A 17,417-nucleotide genomic window follows, 5' to 3' on the forward strand; every position below is an offset into this window, starting at 1 on the left:
AGACATCGCAGGTAGCACTCCCTTCATTTATGGTTATCTTTGTGACTCCCACTTCTCCTTCTACGAATTCTATGTTACCTAATTTTGGTTTGAAGTTTGGACCAGTATGGATATGAGTGTAAGATCTTTTGTAATGCCTCTTTATAAGCAAAATGTTGTTTTACTCAATGTAGTCTAGATAAAAGGTTGAACTATGTTTTCTCTAGTGGTTGACATGAAGACATTGTAGATGGATCTCTCCTCAAAAGAGAAAAATAAATAAATAACTAGCTTTTTCCATGAAAAGGAGATCATTGTCAAAGGCATTGATTTAGAATAGTTCCAGGTATTGATTTAGAATAGTTCCAATTCTATATGATATGTCATTCATTCATTTATAGCTTCATTTGATATTATTCAACTAAGTATAAGCCTCATTGAGCTCAAAATGATTCTTTGGTTTTCTTTTCATTTTAAGTATCTCATGTGTGTGGGGGGCTATATATAGATATAGAAAGGGAAATAGCCCAATGGACTAAAGCCTAAGTACGTTGTTAGTCTCAACTCGAGTAATTAATGCAAGAAGAGGGTGTTGCTATAGATAGATTTCCTTAAAATGTCTACGAGATCATGGATTTGTTGGCATTATGATGCATGTGTTGTACTTGATGGCAACCCACTTATAGCAGAACAACTCACTTGTATATGGTAACTAGATGAATCTACAAGAGAGATATCAGATGTGACAAAATGCATGATAGTTGTGTTTACAAATATGACAAAATGCAAGGCAGTTCAAAGGAATCAGTGCAAAAGTAATGTACAAAGGAAAATCACATTATAACAAGTCTATTCAGAGGGAACAAAGTAATGATACAAAAGAATAGGATGAAGGAACAAAGTAATGATACAAAAGAATAGGATGAAGGAACAAAGGACTACAGATTAGAATCAAGAAGTTGAATAAAAAGGACATTTTCAGGTATGTTAAGTTGTATATGAGGGTTCACCGTAGAAAAAGAGCGTATACATGCGAATTAACAAAACAAAAGGAGCGTACATGTTGGAAAACCAAGGTTTTGGTCCGAGGTATTTAGTCCATGGTATTTTGGTCCAAGGTATTGATCCAAGGTATTTGGTCCGAGGTATTGACCCTAGGTATTTGGTCCAAAGTATTGGTCCTAAGTGGTTTTGGTCCAAGGTATTGAGAAAGGCCTAAAACTATATAAGGAGGAGAAGATCATTAGGCCAAAGCGTGCAAGTATTGAATATCTTCTGAAGTGTTAGATCATATATACAGGTTATGAGCTTCTAATGCTTTGCTTGATCTAATCTAAGAATGCACCTATGCGGTTGATAATGGTTGATGGATCGAGATCATAAAGCCTTAAATGTATTATCATTATGTGGTTTGATCATGGACAATCTAGATCTGAATACTGACACATGTTTTATTCTGTAAATGATATGATCTGGGTATGACTGAAGTCTGGAATGTCTGTGAAGTTTTAAGTTAGTATTTGCAGATATGTACGTTGTTTCGCTTTGGTAAAAGCGCGTATACACGCTGGTTCGACACATCGAAGTAGCGTATACCTTATGAACTATGATGTTTGAAGTTACAGTTGGTTCTGGTTGTTGATGCAGAGTTCTAGGTTTTGCTTTATGTTCTGGTGACTGCATTCTGGTGACAGTGTTCTGAATGTTCAGATTGATTGATTGTGATTTGCTTCAGTGATGATGGATGAGATCTAATGATGGATCAGGATCATAATGACTTATCATTATGTGATCTAATGGGCTAGATCTGATTGCTAACACATGTTTTATCCTTTATATGTGATGATCTGGGTATGTCTAAAGTCGGGAAGTGCAACAAAGTTATAAGTAAGTATTTGCAGATCTATACGCTGGTTCACTTTGGTGAAGTTGCGTATACACGCTGGTTTGGCTCTTCCAAGTTGTGTATACACTCTGATGCATGGTTTTGAGGTTACAGCTGGTTCTGAATGATGATGCAGTGTTCTGGGTTCAGATCTGTGTACTGGTTACAATGATCTATCTGTTCTAGTTGATTTGTTGAAGTTGATTAAGTATGAATGAATGGTTGATTCAGTTGTGTCAGAGGTTCAGAGGTTGTCAGTGATTGATTGAGTTTGGTTGATTCAGAGAGTGATGATTGAGTTTCAGTGATTGGTTGATGCAGATGTAGTTGATGGTTGTATTGCAATGGTGATTAATTCTAAGCTTCAATGTTGTTGATGGGTCCAGTATGAAAATTGGATGAAACGAGGCCTTCATGTGTATTGTTGTGTACCAGGAGCATCCAGTCTGAAAATTTATGAAATATGGTCCCTGGAGGAAGAAAGAAGGTCGTAGCCTTCTGTAGGCCGGTGCCTACGTACTAGTAAACATATCGGCTAGTACAAGAGCTAGGGGGTTGTAGCTCCCTTCCAGTAGAAGCTGGAGAACAAGAGAAGGTTGAAACCTTCTGCAGGTAGAAGCCTGCGTACTGGTATGAGTCTGCACCAGTACAAGATTGTAAACAAATTTCTTATTATTAAAAGAAGACAGAAACGACAGCAGCAGGTGGTTTTAACCCACATTGGGTTTCCACCTTAAATCTTGGTGTTCATGTGTGTTGCTTATGTGTGATGGTTCATTCTGTTATTAACTACACATGGTTACTGTTTAATGTTTAATAAAGTACTGATGCACAGATTAAAGATCAACATATGGTGAATTAACTTAATCATAAGTTCACTAGATATACGTTGGTTGCTTTAAAAACAATTGCATGCACACGCGAGTTCCCTTCACTGAAGTAGCGTATATAAATCTGATTATGGAAATGAAAAGGTTATTGGTCTACAAATACTGATTCAACCCCCCCTAGTATTATTTCCAACAATTGATATCAAAGCAGGTCCTTTGGCAAAAGCTTGATCGCTTGAAAAAGATCCGTAGAAAAAATGGGAAAGAAGAAAGCACCTCAAAAGAATAAGGCATTTCAAAGGAACTATGACAGTGGGAGTGACGATTGGGGATTATGTGGAAGCAACTCTTCAGATTCAGAATCACCACAGAATGAAGATGAACAAGCAAAAGAACTATCAGGTATGAATTTGTTATCCTCTGGTGATACATTTCTCTGTTCATTTGAAGATGATGAAAGTGACAGCAAAACAACTGAATTTGCTCTTATGGGTGAAAGAGAAAGATATCAAATAGAGGCAGAATTTAAAAAACTCACAGACAAAATTAGAGATCAACAAGATCTATTGGACAAAAGGGAGTGTGCCTTCAAAGAAGAAGCTACCAGACTAAAAGCTCAACTGGAGGAAGGAAACAAAGTAAGGAAGCAGTACAAGGAAAAGGAAGATCAATGTTAAAAGCTATAGGATGAAGTGACATCATTAAGAAATGAAGTAAATAAAAGGAGCACAACAATCAAGAAACTTAAAGATAGATCCAATTACTATGAAAGTCTTGAAGCTAAGATCCTCTCTCTAAAATAAGATCTTGAAAAATCAAATAAGCAGAATGAAGAACTACTCCAAGCTCTTGAAGAACAAGAAAACGAAGTTCTCGAATTAAGGCAACAAGTGGAAGAAGGAAGAAAAGCTGAAGAAATCATGAAGAAGCAGTATCTTGAAAAGGAAGAGCAATATCAGGTTGAGGTAAATATCCTAAAAGGTAAATTAGAAGAAAAGGATAAGCTTTTACGATTTCAAGATAGTACTAAGATTTTGGATGATATTCTTAGTAGTCAAAGGTCTCCTACCATCAAAACTGGTCTTGGTTTTCATGAATCTGTTGAAAGTGAATCTAGCTCACAAGGTGAGGCAAGGAACTCTAATGCAAAATCTGAAATGCTCAACAAGGAGATGAGAGGTCAACCCCATCAACAACCAAGGAAAGAAATTCTTCAAAGAAAATCTTTTACTCCTAACTATGGAAGTGATAGTCGGTTATTTCCTCAAATGAATAATGTTGAATGTTTTATATGTCATAATTTTGGACATGTTGCAGCAAGATGCAGAAGTAGAATGGTTCAAGACCATCACATAGAAAGATCATCAGCTTCCAGGTACTTTAAGGGATATTGTTTTTCTTGCAATATGTTTGGTCACAAAGTCATTGACTGCTATAGAAGGAATATGAAACATGTAAGATGTTATGCATGTGACAAGTTTGGACATATAGCAAATGAATGCAGGAGAAAATTTCAGGCACCATACCAAAAGGAGAAAACATCATCACACTCGAAGATATGGAAGAAGAAGGAAGTACAGTCAGAAAAATGTGGCATGGCACAGTGTACAGACATAACAGACTCAGGGGGAGCTGAAAGTGTGAAACTTCAATGTTCTAAATCACATACGCAAGTTTCGTGAAGACAAGTCATGTATATACGCGAGTTAGAAGCTGCTTAGTCACGTATATGTGGTTTGAGACAAAATACAATGAGACAGACTCAGAAAACTAATTTGATATGATTCAGACAATTATCAGTTATCTTTTCTGTCGTGATGATAGATGACTACAGTCTGTGGATGTTATTTAGAAGTGCTTTTGATCCTCACAAGTTGTTGATAACTTGATGTATATCTAATTGATGATGATGCCTTGATACTTCTTACTGATATATGCAATGATCAGATCTGACAGTGAACAGGTGGAACAGGTTCAGGGGGAGAACATGCTATGCTTCTAATAAAGCATTGTTGGCATTATGTTTAGAAGTCTTTGGTACCTAATCAATGATGATGATGCTTATGTGTTTAAATGATACATCTTGCTATGTGACGGTTATGAGTTGCCCATGATGAAATCTCAGATGATACTTGTATTGCTTGGGGTTACATAGTTGTTATTCAGATCAGATTTATGGATGATTGTGGATGACTTTTTGATGATGTATACAGTACATATATGTTGCTTACATGGTGATCTTCATAAGGACAAGGAGAAGTACAAAGCTTGAGTACACAACTTCATTATTTGATGATAAGCCACTCATTTCTTTTATGTTGGTGTCATCATGCCTTCAAAGATGCATATGGTGTAGTTATGATTCAGGATTCCTATAGTTCTTGGCTCTCACATCGTTGAGGATTGTTGCTGTTGATGGTATCAAGAAAGCTGGACAAATGACCATGTGCTCATGGTTTTCTAGATACATAATTGATGGATACACATTATGTTGGATACATGGATGATTACTTAAGTTGCATATTGATAAATATTGTTGGTTGGCCAAGAGAATGGTGTTATTGCAGGTCGCATGAAGACATAGCTATTTGAAGACATGGATATTCGAAGACATGGCTTACTTAGTCACATAATGATGATGAGTTCTTACCTTATGATGATAGGTTGATACTCACATATGTTGATTATCATGGTTGATGCTTATCAAATGTGGGATGTTCCCTAGTGATGATACATGGTTGATATATTGAAGGTTCTTGTGGAAAGATCATGCAGTTCTTGATGATGATGTTATGATCATAGATGATGACTATGGTGTTTTCACATACATATGATATGATGTGAATGATTTTGTGCTATTGCTTGGAGATATGACATATGCTTAGTTGATTCATGGAAGGTTATGATAAGGCTCCTTTTACTAAGGAAACGAAGCAAGTTGATCTTGATGAGATCAAGAGGATGAGTTGATATCTATATGTGGCATACTTTGTCACAAGTTGATGATATGTACACTGTCATATCTTGGGAACTAATAATGAACATATACAGGTTGTTGGTCTGGATGCTGCTTATGGTGCAGATCATACATGGTGTATGATAGTTGTTGATGACTATCATGGTCTTGTTTAGATATTTGGTCCCTGTTATAAATGTCATGTATATCATTCGATGTAAAGGTCATATAAAGACCCATGATGTAATAATTTGTCTCTATCTGTCATAGTCTTTTGATGAGTCCTTTTTGGTCATATGATGTAATTTGTACCCCCACTATGCATGGGAAGGATGATGTAATAATTGCTATATTTCAGTCATGTATAAATTGGTATATCCCCACTTGGTTGGGAGGATGAGTCAAATTCGGTATATCCCCACTTGGTTGGGAGATTGATGTATGTATGAGTCATTGGTGATAGGAAGGCCAAACTCACTTAGTTGAGTTATAGAGTCATGTTATTCTTTTGGAAAATATTTGCAGACTCTGCATGTGCTCAGGGGGAGCATGGATGATATAGTGCATCTCAGCATAAACAAAGGGTGAGTTCAATCAGAGAATTCAGCATGTGCCTAGGGGGAGCATGATCAATGTTTATATTCAGCTATTCAGATATGAAAGTCTTCATTTTGGTCAGCCCTTTGCCCTTGATATCAAAGGGGGAGAATATCTTGGTCCGCCCTTTGCCCTTGATGTCAAAGGGGGAGAGTATTTTGGTGTTTCTTGTTATCTCTAACAGTTTCTACAGCTTGCAGTAATCAACACCAACATGGTTGCCATCAAGTCCAAAGGGGGAGATTGTTGGCATTATGATGCATGTGTTGTACTTGATGGCAACCCACTTATAGCAGAACAACTCACTTGTATATGGTAACTAGATGAATCTATGTATCTAGATGAATCTACAGGAGAGATATCAGATGTGACAGAATGCATGATAGTTGTGTTTACAGATATGACAAAATGCAGGGTAGTTCAAAGGAATCAGTTCAGAAGTAATGTACAAAGGCAAATCACATTATAACAAGTCTATTCAGAGGGAACAAAGTAATGGTACAAAAGAATAGGATGAAGGAACAAAGGACTACAGATCAGAATCAAGAAGTTGAATAAAAAGGACATTTTCAGGTATGTTAAGTTGTATACGCGGGTTCACTATAGAAAAAGAGCGTATACACGCGGATTAACAGAACAAAAGGAGCGTATACGTATACACGCACTTTCACAGGAGGAAAGGCGCGTACATGTTGGAAAACCAAGGTTTTGGTCCGAGGTATTTAGTCCAAGGTATTTTGGTCCAAGGTATTGATCCAAGGTATTTGGTCCGAGGTATTGACCCTAGGTATTTGGTCCAAGGTATTGGTCCTAAGTGGTTTTGGTCCAAGGTATTGAGAAAGGCCTAAAACTATATAAGGAGGAGAAGATCATTAGGCCAAAGTGTGCAAGTATTGAATATCTTCTGAAGTGTTAGATCATATATACAGGTTATGAGCTTCTGATGCTTTGCTTGATCTAATCTAAGGATGCACCTATGTGGTTGATAATGGTTGATGGATCGGGATCATAAAGCCTTAAATGTATTATCATTATGTGGTTTGATCATGGACAATCTAGATCTGAATACTGATGCATGTTTTATTCTGTAAATGATATGATCTGGGTATGACTGAAGTCTGGAATGTCTGTGAAGTTTTAAGTTAGTATTTGCAGATATGTACGTTGTTTTGCTTTGGTAAAAGCACGTATACACGCTAGTTTGACACATCGAAGTAGCGTATACCTTATGAACTATGATGTTTGAAGTTACAGTTGGTTCTGGTTGTTGATGCAGAGTTCTGGGTTTTGCTTTATGTTCTGGTGACTGCATTCTGGTGACAGTGTTCTGAATGTTCAGATTGATTGATTGTGATTTGCTTCAGTGATGATGGATGAGATCTAATGATGGATCAGGATCATAATGACTTATCATTATGTGATCTGATGGGCTAGATCTGATTGCTAACACATGTTTTATCCTTTATATGTGATGATCTGGGTATGTTTGAAGTTGGGAAGTGCAGCAAAGTTATAAGTAAGTATTTGCAGATCTATACGTTGGTTTGCTTTGGTGAAGTTGCGTATACACACTGGTTCGGCTCTTCCAAGTTGCGTATACACTCTGATGCATGGTTTTGAGGTTACAGCTGGTTCTGAATGATGATGCAGTGTTCTGGGTTCAGATCTGTGTACTAGTTACAGTGATCTATCTGTTCTAGTTGATTTGTTGAAGTTGATTAAGTATGAATGAATGGTTGATTCAGTTGTGTCAGAGGTTCAGAGGTTGTCAGTGATTGATTGAGTTTGGTTGATTCAGAGAGTGATGATTGAGTTTCAGTGACTGGTTGATGCAGATGTAGTTGATGGTTGTACTGCAATGGTGATTAATTCTAATCTTCAATGTTGTTGATGGGTCCAGTATGAAAATTGGATGAAACGAGGCCTTCATGTGTATTGTTGTGTACCAAGAGCATCCAGTCTGAAAATTTATGAAATATGGTCCCTGGAGGAAGAAAGAAGGTTGTAGCCTTCTATAGGTCGACGCCTAGGTACTAATAAACATATCGGCTAATACAAGAGCTAGGGGGTTGTAGCTCCCTTTCAGTAGAAGCTAGAAAACGAGAAGGTTGAAAACTTCTACAGGTAGAAGCCTACGTACTAGTATGAGTTTGCACCAGTACAAGATTGTAAACAGATTTTCTTATTATTAAAAGAAGACAAAGACGACAGCAGCAGGTGGTTTTCACCCACATTGGGTTTCCACCTTAAATCTTGGTGTTCATGTGTGTTACTTATGTGTGATGGTTCATTCTGTTATTAACTGCACATGGTTACTGTTTAATGTTTAATAAAGTACTGATGCACAGATTAAAGATCAACATATGATGAATTAACTGAATCATAAGTTCACTAGATATACGTTGGTTGCCTTAAGAACAGTTGCGTGCACACGCAAGTTCCCTTCACTGAAGTAGCGTATATAAATCTGATTATGGAAATGAAAAAGTTATTGATCTGCAAACACTGATTCACCCCCCCCCCCTCTCTCAGTATTATTTCCAACAGGATCTACGAGACAACCAAAAAAAAAATGTGAGGCAGCCCACCTTTCTAAATCTAGAAATAGAAATCTACAAAGAGACATGAATGTAAAAATCAAAAAGTATATATAATTGGTGTTACGAAGGAGGGAAAAACATATATTTAAGGACCATTGAGCTACTTAGCTTAAAGGCTCCCTTAGGGGGGTTTAACTTAGGTAAGTGTATCTTCCCATAGTAGCTTTCCCTTAAGGTGCAAACCTACTTTTAAATCTTTCAAGCAGTTTTCCCTACAACATAGTGAGCCATCTATCCTATTCCAACAATGATCACAAAATGCCAACAAGTTAATACATTAATTGTAATCAACACTATTCATACACATATGGATGAAAACATGATCATTTATATTTTCCCATATTCATTCCTCTCTTTCCTCCAAACTCGAGGTCTCAAATGTGTCATTGTTGATCAAATTATCGATATCCTGGTCCTAAATTATGGTCCATCCAAAAAAAACATTAACTCTCGATCCATTAGTCCTCTCCAATCAAATCAAAACTCAATATGAATAATCAATCATAATGTTTGTCCATGATTCCTTTAAACAAATAAGTTGAAGTTTGAATTGTTCGAATTATTGCATCTTTCATCACCAATATTAGTAGTTATTTATGGAATTGTCAAGGAAAGGAGCATTTGAAAGCCAGATGAGGGTCTTTAGACACTTAACCAATGAGAGAGGAGATTCTATTCTCCACCCGCTCTCCTTTCCTTTTTGAGGCACCCTAAAGAAACTTCAGTCACTTGGACTAACCACCTTTAAATAAAGTATTTCACTCACGAAGGAAAGCCACGGGCATTGGGAAGACCATATAATGGAATTATGTTTTCAAAACAATAACCAACATATTGGCCCCTTTAATAGGGAGGACCATAAACAATGAGGACATTGCACTCAACAAACAACACACAGGGTCCCCTTAGGATCTGTTTTGGATTATCACAATAGCAGCAAGTTAGGACATTAATTGCAACAAACATCACACATACACATTTGGACAAGAATGCTAACCAACATATTGGCCCTTTTAATATGGAGGACCGCAAACCACATGATTGCCACACGGCTAACACCACACAATGTGGAAGAATGCCCACTGGATTTGTTCTACATCATTATCATAAAAACCACTCCAAGTTGCCACAAAATCACAAACCAACATTAATGTTAACATACTTTGCAATAAAGCTATTGTCGCCTTTACTTGAAGAAATCAAAAAAATGCCAATTGGCAATGCCTAAAACATAAAATTGGAATGAAGCAGCCAACAATGAAATAAAAAAATTCCCAACAAAGGAAATTTGACTACAAGTGAATAATTTTCTTAGGACCTAGTTTGATATGCATCAATGAAGTACAAAAAAATTTCCCCAAATACCCTACTATATACAGATGTTCTTTTAGTTCTTTTAGGTCTTGTTGGACATGGGCACCTAGCGTTTCACATTGATTATTTATAGCTTCAATAATTTAGAAAGAGACTTAAATTCCTATCGTAGTTGCTTATACAAAAGTTCTTTTAGTTATTTTAGGTCTTGTTGGACATGAGGACCTAGTGTTTCACATTTATAGCTTCAAAATTTTAGGTCTTAGAAAGACATTTAAATTTCTATCACAGTAGCTTGACTCAAACTCAACAATAAGTCAATAATGTAAATAATCAAGACCTAGTCGAGACTCGGTAATAACTCAGTAAAGTGAATAATCAAGACCTACTTGAGACTCTCCAATAACTTAGTAAAGTGAATAGTCAAGACCTACTCAAGACTTGGCAATAACTCGATCAAAACTTGGAAACACAAAGATATCTCATATATTCCAATTTTGAAAAAAGAATTAATTAGTCACAAATTCATACATTAGAAATCCATCACTTAAACATCTAAGTCAATATCATCACATCAATGATTCAATAATCAAATTCATGTATAACAATTCACCACATTGCATTTATAATCAAATATTGAATTCTCACAGTCCATATTTTAAAATTGATTAGATGGTCTCAACCTTCCAAAGATACGATTCAAAATCGCAATTAAACAGTGTACATAATGTCAAAATGGACCACAGTTAGCAACAAGGCTTGCCTTGTCTAGTTTGTAAAGGAAAGGAAGGTGATATTCCTCTTACCAAGGTTCAATTTTCCACATATTAACCGCTTCTGGATTGTCAGGGTTAACCAAATGGATTGTACATGGTGATGAACAAAGTTCCTAACCTTAGTGCCATTGGCTTTTTGGCTTCGGTGTTTATTCGACAGCACTAATGGTCAAAGGAAGAGCCTTAAAAAAAATGGACCATTGTACATTGTCGAACTATAAACTCTAGACTCTAGAATAATGTACGGGAACCAGAAACCAAACATCCTGCCTCCAATAAATCTCCCGATGTCAATGGAACCCCATGGTCTCCATCTAAACAGATGAAATCATTGGAAATGCCACCTCTTCAGTCTTGACAACCAAATCTAATGTTTGGTTGATCAAATCAAGATCAATAGATAGCTTTGTCTTCTGCATAATACATATAAGGGTGGGAATTTTGAAAATTCATTCCCGTAAGCCTCCAAAGTAACACCTCGGATTAAGGATTGCCAAGGTTACTGCTGCTCAAGTGAAATTTCTGCAAATAAAATTGCTGAAATTTAGTCCCCACAGAAATTTCCATCAGAAATCACACTTTTTAGCATGAAATTTTGGGCTAGATCTTGATTTTGGCATGAAAAATGCCTTGATTGAGAGCCTCTAACTTGCTTGGAAGTGTTTTGCTGGACTTTTACAAGCTACAATGCGGAAAACAACTGATAAGATGATGAAAAGAGCTGATTTTGACCTCTAGGGAACATTTGATTTTGCAGCTGAATTTTGGCAAGTTTTTGGGAGATTTCAAAATCCATGAGTTCTTGCAAATTTTTAAACTTTGATTTCAGTCAAAGCGAGCTTTTGGCATGTTTCTAGTTTGGTTCATTTCCTTGCCAAGTTCCCTTACCGAGTTGATTATGACTCATAAATATTCCAAGTTTTTGGTGCTATTATGATCTTTATAATTGCTCTACAAAACTCCTCCCAAGATCACCCAGCTAAGCCCCCTCAGCCCCAAATCCTCCCAAGAGGGCATCGTCAGGCTTTGCATAAAAAGGATAAAAGGGATGCCTCTTCCACCTCTCTTTCCACTTCTGCTTCATCGTTGAGTTGAGTTAGGGCTTCATGCATTTTAGGACTTGTACTTATGTCCTATGTCACAGGGTTCGGCAAACCTGAAGGTTCAGGTTCGAAATTCAGCGAACCTGGAAAAAAATCTGAAATTCGTTCAGGTTCGCCAAACCTGAAATTCAAACCTAAAGTCGAACCTGAACGAACTTCAACGAACCTGAACGCGAATTTAAACGGATTTTTTAAGGTTCGATTTAGGGTTCGTCGTGTATTCAACATTTCATGGCTTCCCTTTCAATTGTACTGAGTAATCTTTTGCCAGTCTTAATCCTTTTATACAGCAGTAGGCAGTTTATAGCCACCATTTGTAAACCATATTTGCAAAAAAAACAGTTGTTTTACTTGCTGGTGCCATTTATAACCATATAAAAGTAACAGAAACACAGTCACGTCAGTCAATGGATCCATTGACCAGACTGGCTACAAACAAGCTTTTTTTTGCTCAAGATATGCAGAGCGTTCAAATTTTGTTGTAAATATGTGTTTCTTATGAGGAATTTTTATAACTGCACTGCTAAAAACATATTGTACAGAAGTTGTGACCATGATCATCCATATAAAGTTTTTATGTAATTCATGAATTTTAATTTACCTGAATAATGTACAAAAGATTGTAGGATATTCTGTTTATGTGCATATATAGTTGATTTCAAGTCCCACTCATGTTAGATTCCTAAAGGAATTAATCTCAAAATTGGTTGATCTTGGAGTTGTCAGCCTAAAGTTTCGTTAAAAGACCCTTGTCAGCCTAAAGTTTCGTTAAAGCCTTCAACTACACTCCAAATTTACAGTTTCAAGCCTATTTTTATTAGGCACGTGATTATCTTTGCACACAATTAATTATATGTTCACAACATTCTGATTAAGTATAGATTATCTATGTTTTTTGAATTTCCTAGAACAATTTTATGGATTATAACTAATGTTTTAAAACTCCGACTCCGACTCCGACTCGGCCGAGGGTCGACTCCGACTCGGTATCGACTCGGCCGGCTCAATTTCAATGACTCGGTCGTTGTAAAAAATACATTAAATATTTATTTTTTATAAAAACACATAATTTTAAAGATTTTCATTCATGTTTCCAAACACACAACATTAGAATATAGATAGAAGACAACATATGATCAAAGTAGGCTCATGAATATATCCATTATATCAAAATGGCACCCAGTGCATTGTCCAATACATACACGATGATGATATAGAGATCAAAACAAAACACATAACCAAGGATAAATGGCCTCTACAACAAAAGTCTGTGACCAGTACTACTGGGCCCTGGCTATTGCTAGAGTTGCCAACATCATCTGGTTCAGTGTTACTTGGGAGCAGGAGCGAAAGTGGTGAGCGAGAGCGAAAACGGGAGCGGGAGTGACATTTTCAGAAGCTCCTGGTTTGGGAGCGAATCCCAGAGGAGTTCGACAATCAATGTCACTAACATCAAGGTGCATAGAGGGATTGGTGCTCTTGATTAAATACGAGTTCGATACCCTAATACATGACAAAATTCGATGGAAGCATTGCAATCCTCCAATCCTGAAATCCTGAAAAACTGATAAGTCTGCTGGATTTTGAATGAAATCTAAAATTCTACTTTCTCCATATGAAATCCAATGAGGCCGAAACCACTCTCAAACATCCTGAGTCATTTCATGGTAATGTTAAAAATTTAAGTAAAAGAATGAAAATGAAGATTAAAGAAAATGTCACTTTTACTTTAAGAATTTAACATTACCATGAAATTTCAATAGCATATCAATAGTAGAGAGCATTTGAGTGTGTTAAATAGGTTTGGGAGGGGGAAATGGACCCCAAATAACATTTAACTAATTCATAAAACACATTGGAGTCCAAACCAATCAGCAAACACTTCAAAATTTCATTAAAAAAATGTCAAATTGCTATTTTGATGGGATTACAGGCAACTGGTTATGACTCGGCCGAGTCAATACGGAAACGGCCGAGTTGGCCGAGTCAGCCATGACTCGGCCGAGTCATGGCTGACTCGGCCTACTGAACCGTTTCTTCCACCGAGTCACATTTCTGGGCAATGAAACGGATCAACTCGGCCGTTTCCATTTCGAATCGGCCGAATTTTAAAACTATGATTATAACTACTTGGCAATGGTCCTTATGACTTCCTTATTATATTAGCATTGATGGTGACTCACTAGATGAGCCAAATGATGGAATTCCATGTGTTGATGACTTTGATGATATTATGACTTTGATGATATTTAAAATTTTGAAATTTGAAGATGACCTACAATGAGTTCTTAATATAGTTGTATTGGAATTTGGAATGTGTATGTTTAAATTTTGACAATGTTTTGATTATGTGAATTTTTTAAAAGATTACTAGTATTTGACATCCATTTAAATTTTGAAGAGTGAAAATTATGTCATTTCTTTTTGCAAACTGCTATTGTGTATGTTTACATTTAACTAGATGTTAGAATGATTACATTATTCATGTATGTTTACTAATAAGAATTTGTATTCATGTGTTTATGGATCGATTTTGAATTTTCTATTATTTTGTCATATATATATATATATATATATATATATTGAAAAATATGTATAGTCGAACCTAATGCCAAACCTCATTCGAACCTGATCGGAAAATTCGAATTCGAATCGAACTTAATCATTGTCGAACTCAAACCATGTGACATAGCTTATGTCCTAATTAGACAGGCTCTTTTTTTCTGGTGTTAGAATTTGTATCTCTTTCACTTTAGCTTTTCTTTGCTCCTTTTATAAATGTCCCTAACACTCCCATAGTCCATGGAGGCTGATTGTACTTTACAGTCCCATTGACATTTCCTTGGTCATTCGTGGCCAATAACAAAATTATCTTATCTATAGAAGTCCATCATCTTCTACTATTCCTCTTTAATTCAGCATACCCTAAAATGATTTGTAGTTAGACACTGAAAAAATGTCTGCAGATCATAAGACTGTAAATTCTTATTATTGCTGCTATGACCCCTGCAGTTAAGTAAAACTCCCTGCTGCGAATAAGTCTGGATTCTAGAAGCAATATCCATGTGACTTGCAAAATCAAGGAAATGTGGGAAATACACAGTTTAATAAAATTTAGACTAAATTTGATTTAGGGGACCAGGGCCACTTTACTGGATGGGATAAAGGTAGAATCTATCCAAATTGTGTATGACATTGTTAAAATTTCTGTTAAAGCTTCAAACTAAAATTGGCCACTTACCACTTCAAACTGATCCATATTCTAACGTCTAATTGATGTATGTTTCAATGATTCATTTGCAGCTTTGAAGATGTTCCCATATGTGATCGTGTTGATCCGTGCTTCCTCTTTTTCCTAAAGTATTTGGCGACCTACTTTATGAGATTTTGGCCTTTTTAATTGCTTTAAATTGATCTGAATTGTGCAGCTTATGAAGGTAAATAATGATATCAGTCTCCTATAGCAATTCTAATTTAAAATATTCTGCCGCACAAGATTTACCCTACCTCTTACTTCACACTAGATCCGTCATTTAATTCAACTAAAAGAAATATTTTCTAGGAGTGTCTCTTCTTGCAGCAATTGTTTTTCTCACAGGATCACCCAGCTAGGTTCTCTGAGCATTGGGCATTCTCCACACAACATCGTCAAACGGTGCATTGGTGCTTTCTCCGTGACTGATGTAGCACCAGATACTTCCTCCTCACTAGCTACTCCCTCGTCTTCATCTATTGAGATCTTGACATTTTTCTTTCACTCTCTTTGTATCTATGGCCTAATTTTCATTAATACTTCGTTTATTTTATGCACTGGGAGTAGCATAGTGCACCCTTACAACTCATTATCACCGATTCGACCTCCTAGTCCCGATTCCCATTGACCTCCTCTTTTTTGTCGTTCTTGGTCCTTTGTTGGACATTGCTAAAATTTTATTATCACGAAGTTGACCCAAAGAGCCGCTCAAGGCAAGGCAAGGAAGAGGAAAGTCCTGACAAACCTCTTCTATCTTTATCTAGGCAAGCAATTAGCCGCTGTGATTACTCTCGAAGACAGGTAAAGGAATTCTATCTTGATTACTCTCGATGACAGGGAAAGGAATTATATCTCGATTACTCTCGAAGACAGGTAAAGGAATTCTATCTAGAGAACCATCTCACCACTCGAGATTCCGAGCCACTCTAAACACCATCAGGAGGGCCAGGGCGAGGGAACCGAACTGAACCGCTCGCTCGACCAGAGGAAGGGCAAGCATTTTTCTTGAGTAGCCAATGATCCACTTCAAAGATTTACAGTCCATTCCTGTATTGTTATCTAACTGAAAACATCTAAAGTAATTTTTCCGAGACGTGTCTCAATTCAAAGTGGCCATTTATGTGTTGTAACGGCCTGCATGAAGCGGCATTTAATGGAAGTCTTCGGCATCATACAGGGTAAAGCTGCAATCATATCTGATCAGTTTTCCTTTACTCAACGTCGTTTATCAGTTAACGCGAAGCAGCCCTGAGAATCGTAAAGTTTTACTCCATCCTTCGAATTTATCAATCCCGGGAAAGAAGCCCCAGAGGCTGTCTCTCTTTAAAGCCGCCCTAAACTAAAATATTCCTACCAAATTTCGAATACCAGAAAGGAGACGGATTTTCAGAGCAGACTATGACAACAATAAATTTAGTCACGAATTAAGGGCTTAAGAAATTAAATATTTTCCTGGAATATGATAAGTCTGAACAATCTGAATATTGGTGAATATAGTGGAATTTATTATTTTTACCTGTTCAAATTTTGGCTAATTTTTTAAAGATTTTCCCTTTCATAGCAATCCTTTGATACGATACAGTGATAAATACAAGCTAGAGTCCCACGTCACCATTTCACTTAAAAAGCACCCGAAAAGCCATCCAGTTACCTTTTTCTGGGCAGACGCCATTGTGGAAACTGCGGGTTTAACCTCGGCCAGTGAAGCACAAAAACTTCTCCTGAATTTAACCCTAGCCGGGAAAGCCTGAGCGACCAATGAGCAGAACCCTTTTCCAACCTTAAGACTTGAAGGGAAAACGAGCGATGAAACTAAACCTGTGGATTTGCGGACACCTAATAGCCCCAGCATATTCCCATTGCAGGCCATTTACGGCCACAACCACCACTGATAAACTTCACTGTGCCACCGCCATGGCCATCAACACACGCTCCATGACGTGGCGCTTTTTTACGATGATGTCCACATCGATCCCGTGACGTGGCGCATCGATCTCGACCTTGGCCATAGACGTTACGATATGCTCGGATGTTGTCCTACGTGGCTTCATTTACAATGAGATCAAGTTGATAGAGTAAGTTCGGTTGATCTCTGTGGGAGGTATTACCCGCCTTAAAAACTTG

At 37.0% G+C, this 17,417-nt stretch overlaps 1 protein-coding gene across 2 annotated transcripts in view; it reads right to left on the minus strand.

Moving 5' to 3' along the window:
* The window catches only part of LOC149162425 (protein DJ-1 homolog A-like), a 216,798-nt gene extending 199,585 nt beyond the window's left edge, over positions 1 to 17,213 (minus strand). For both annotated transcript variants that reach the window (XM_089437267.1, XM_089437266.1), the window contains exon 1: positions 16,945 to 17,213. In XM_089437267.1, the coding sequence (XP_089293393.1) occupies positions 16,945 to 17,163 (219 nt within the window). In that variant the 5' untranslated portion in view covers positions 17,164 to 17,213. The remainder of the gene's footprint in view (positions 1 to 16,944) is intronic.
* Positions 17,214 to 17,417: the final 204 nt, after the last annotated feature.

Source organism: Pinus tabuliformis, chromosome 5_2 (genome assembly GCF_031772625.1).
Source record: "Pinus tabuliformis cultivar Carrire ecotype Pingquan chromosome 5_2, CPIR1, whole genome shotgun sequence".
NCBI classification, from domain to species: Eukaryota; Viridiplantae; Streptophyta; class Pinopsida; order Pinales; family Pinaceae; genus Pinus; species Pinus tabuliformis.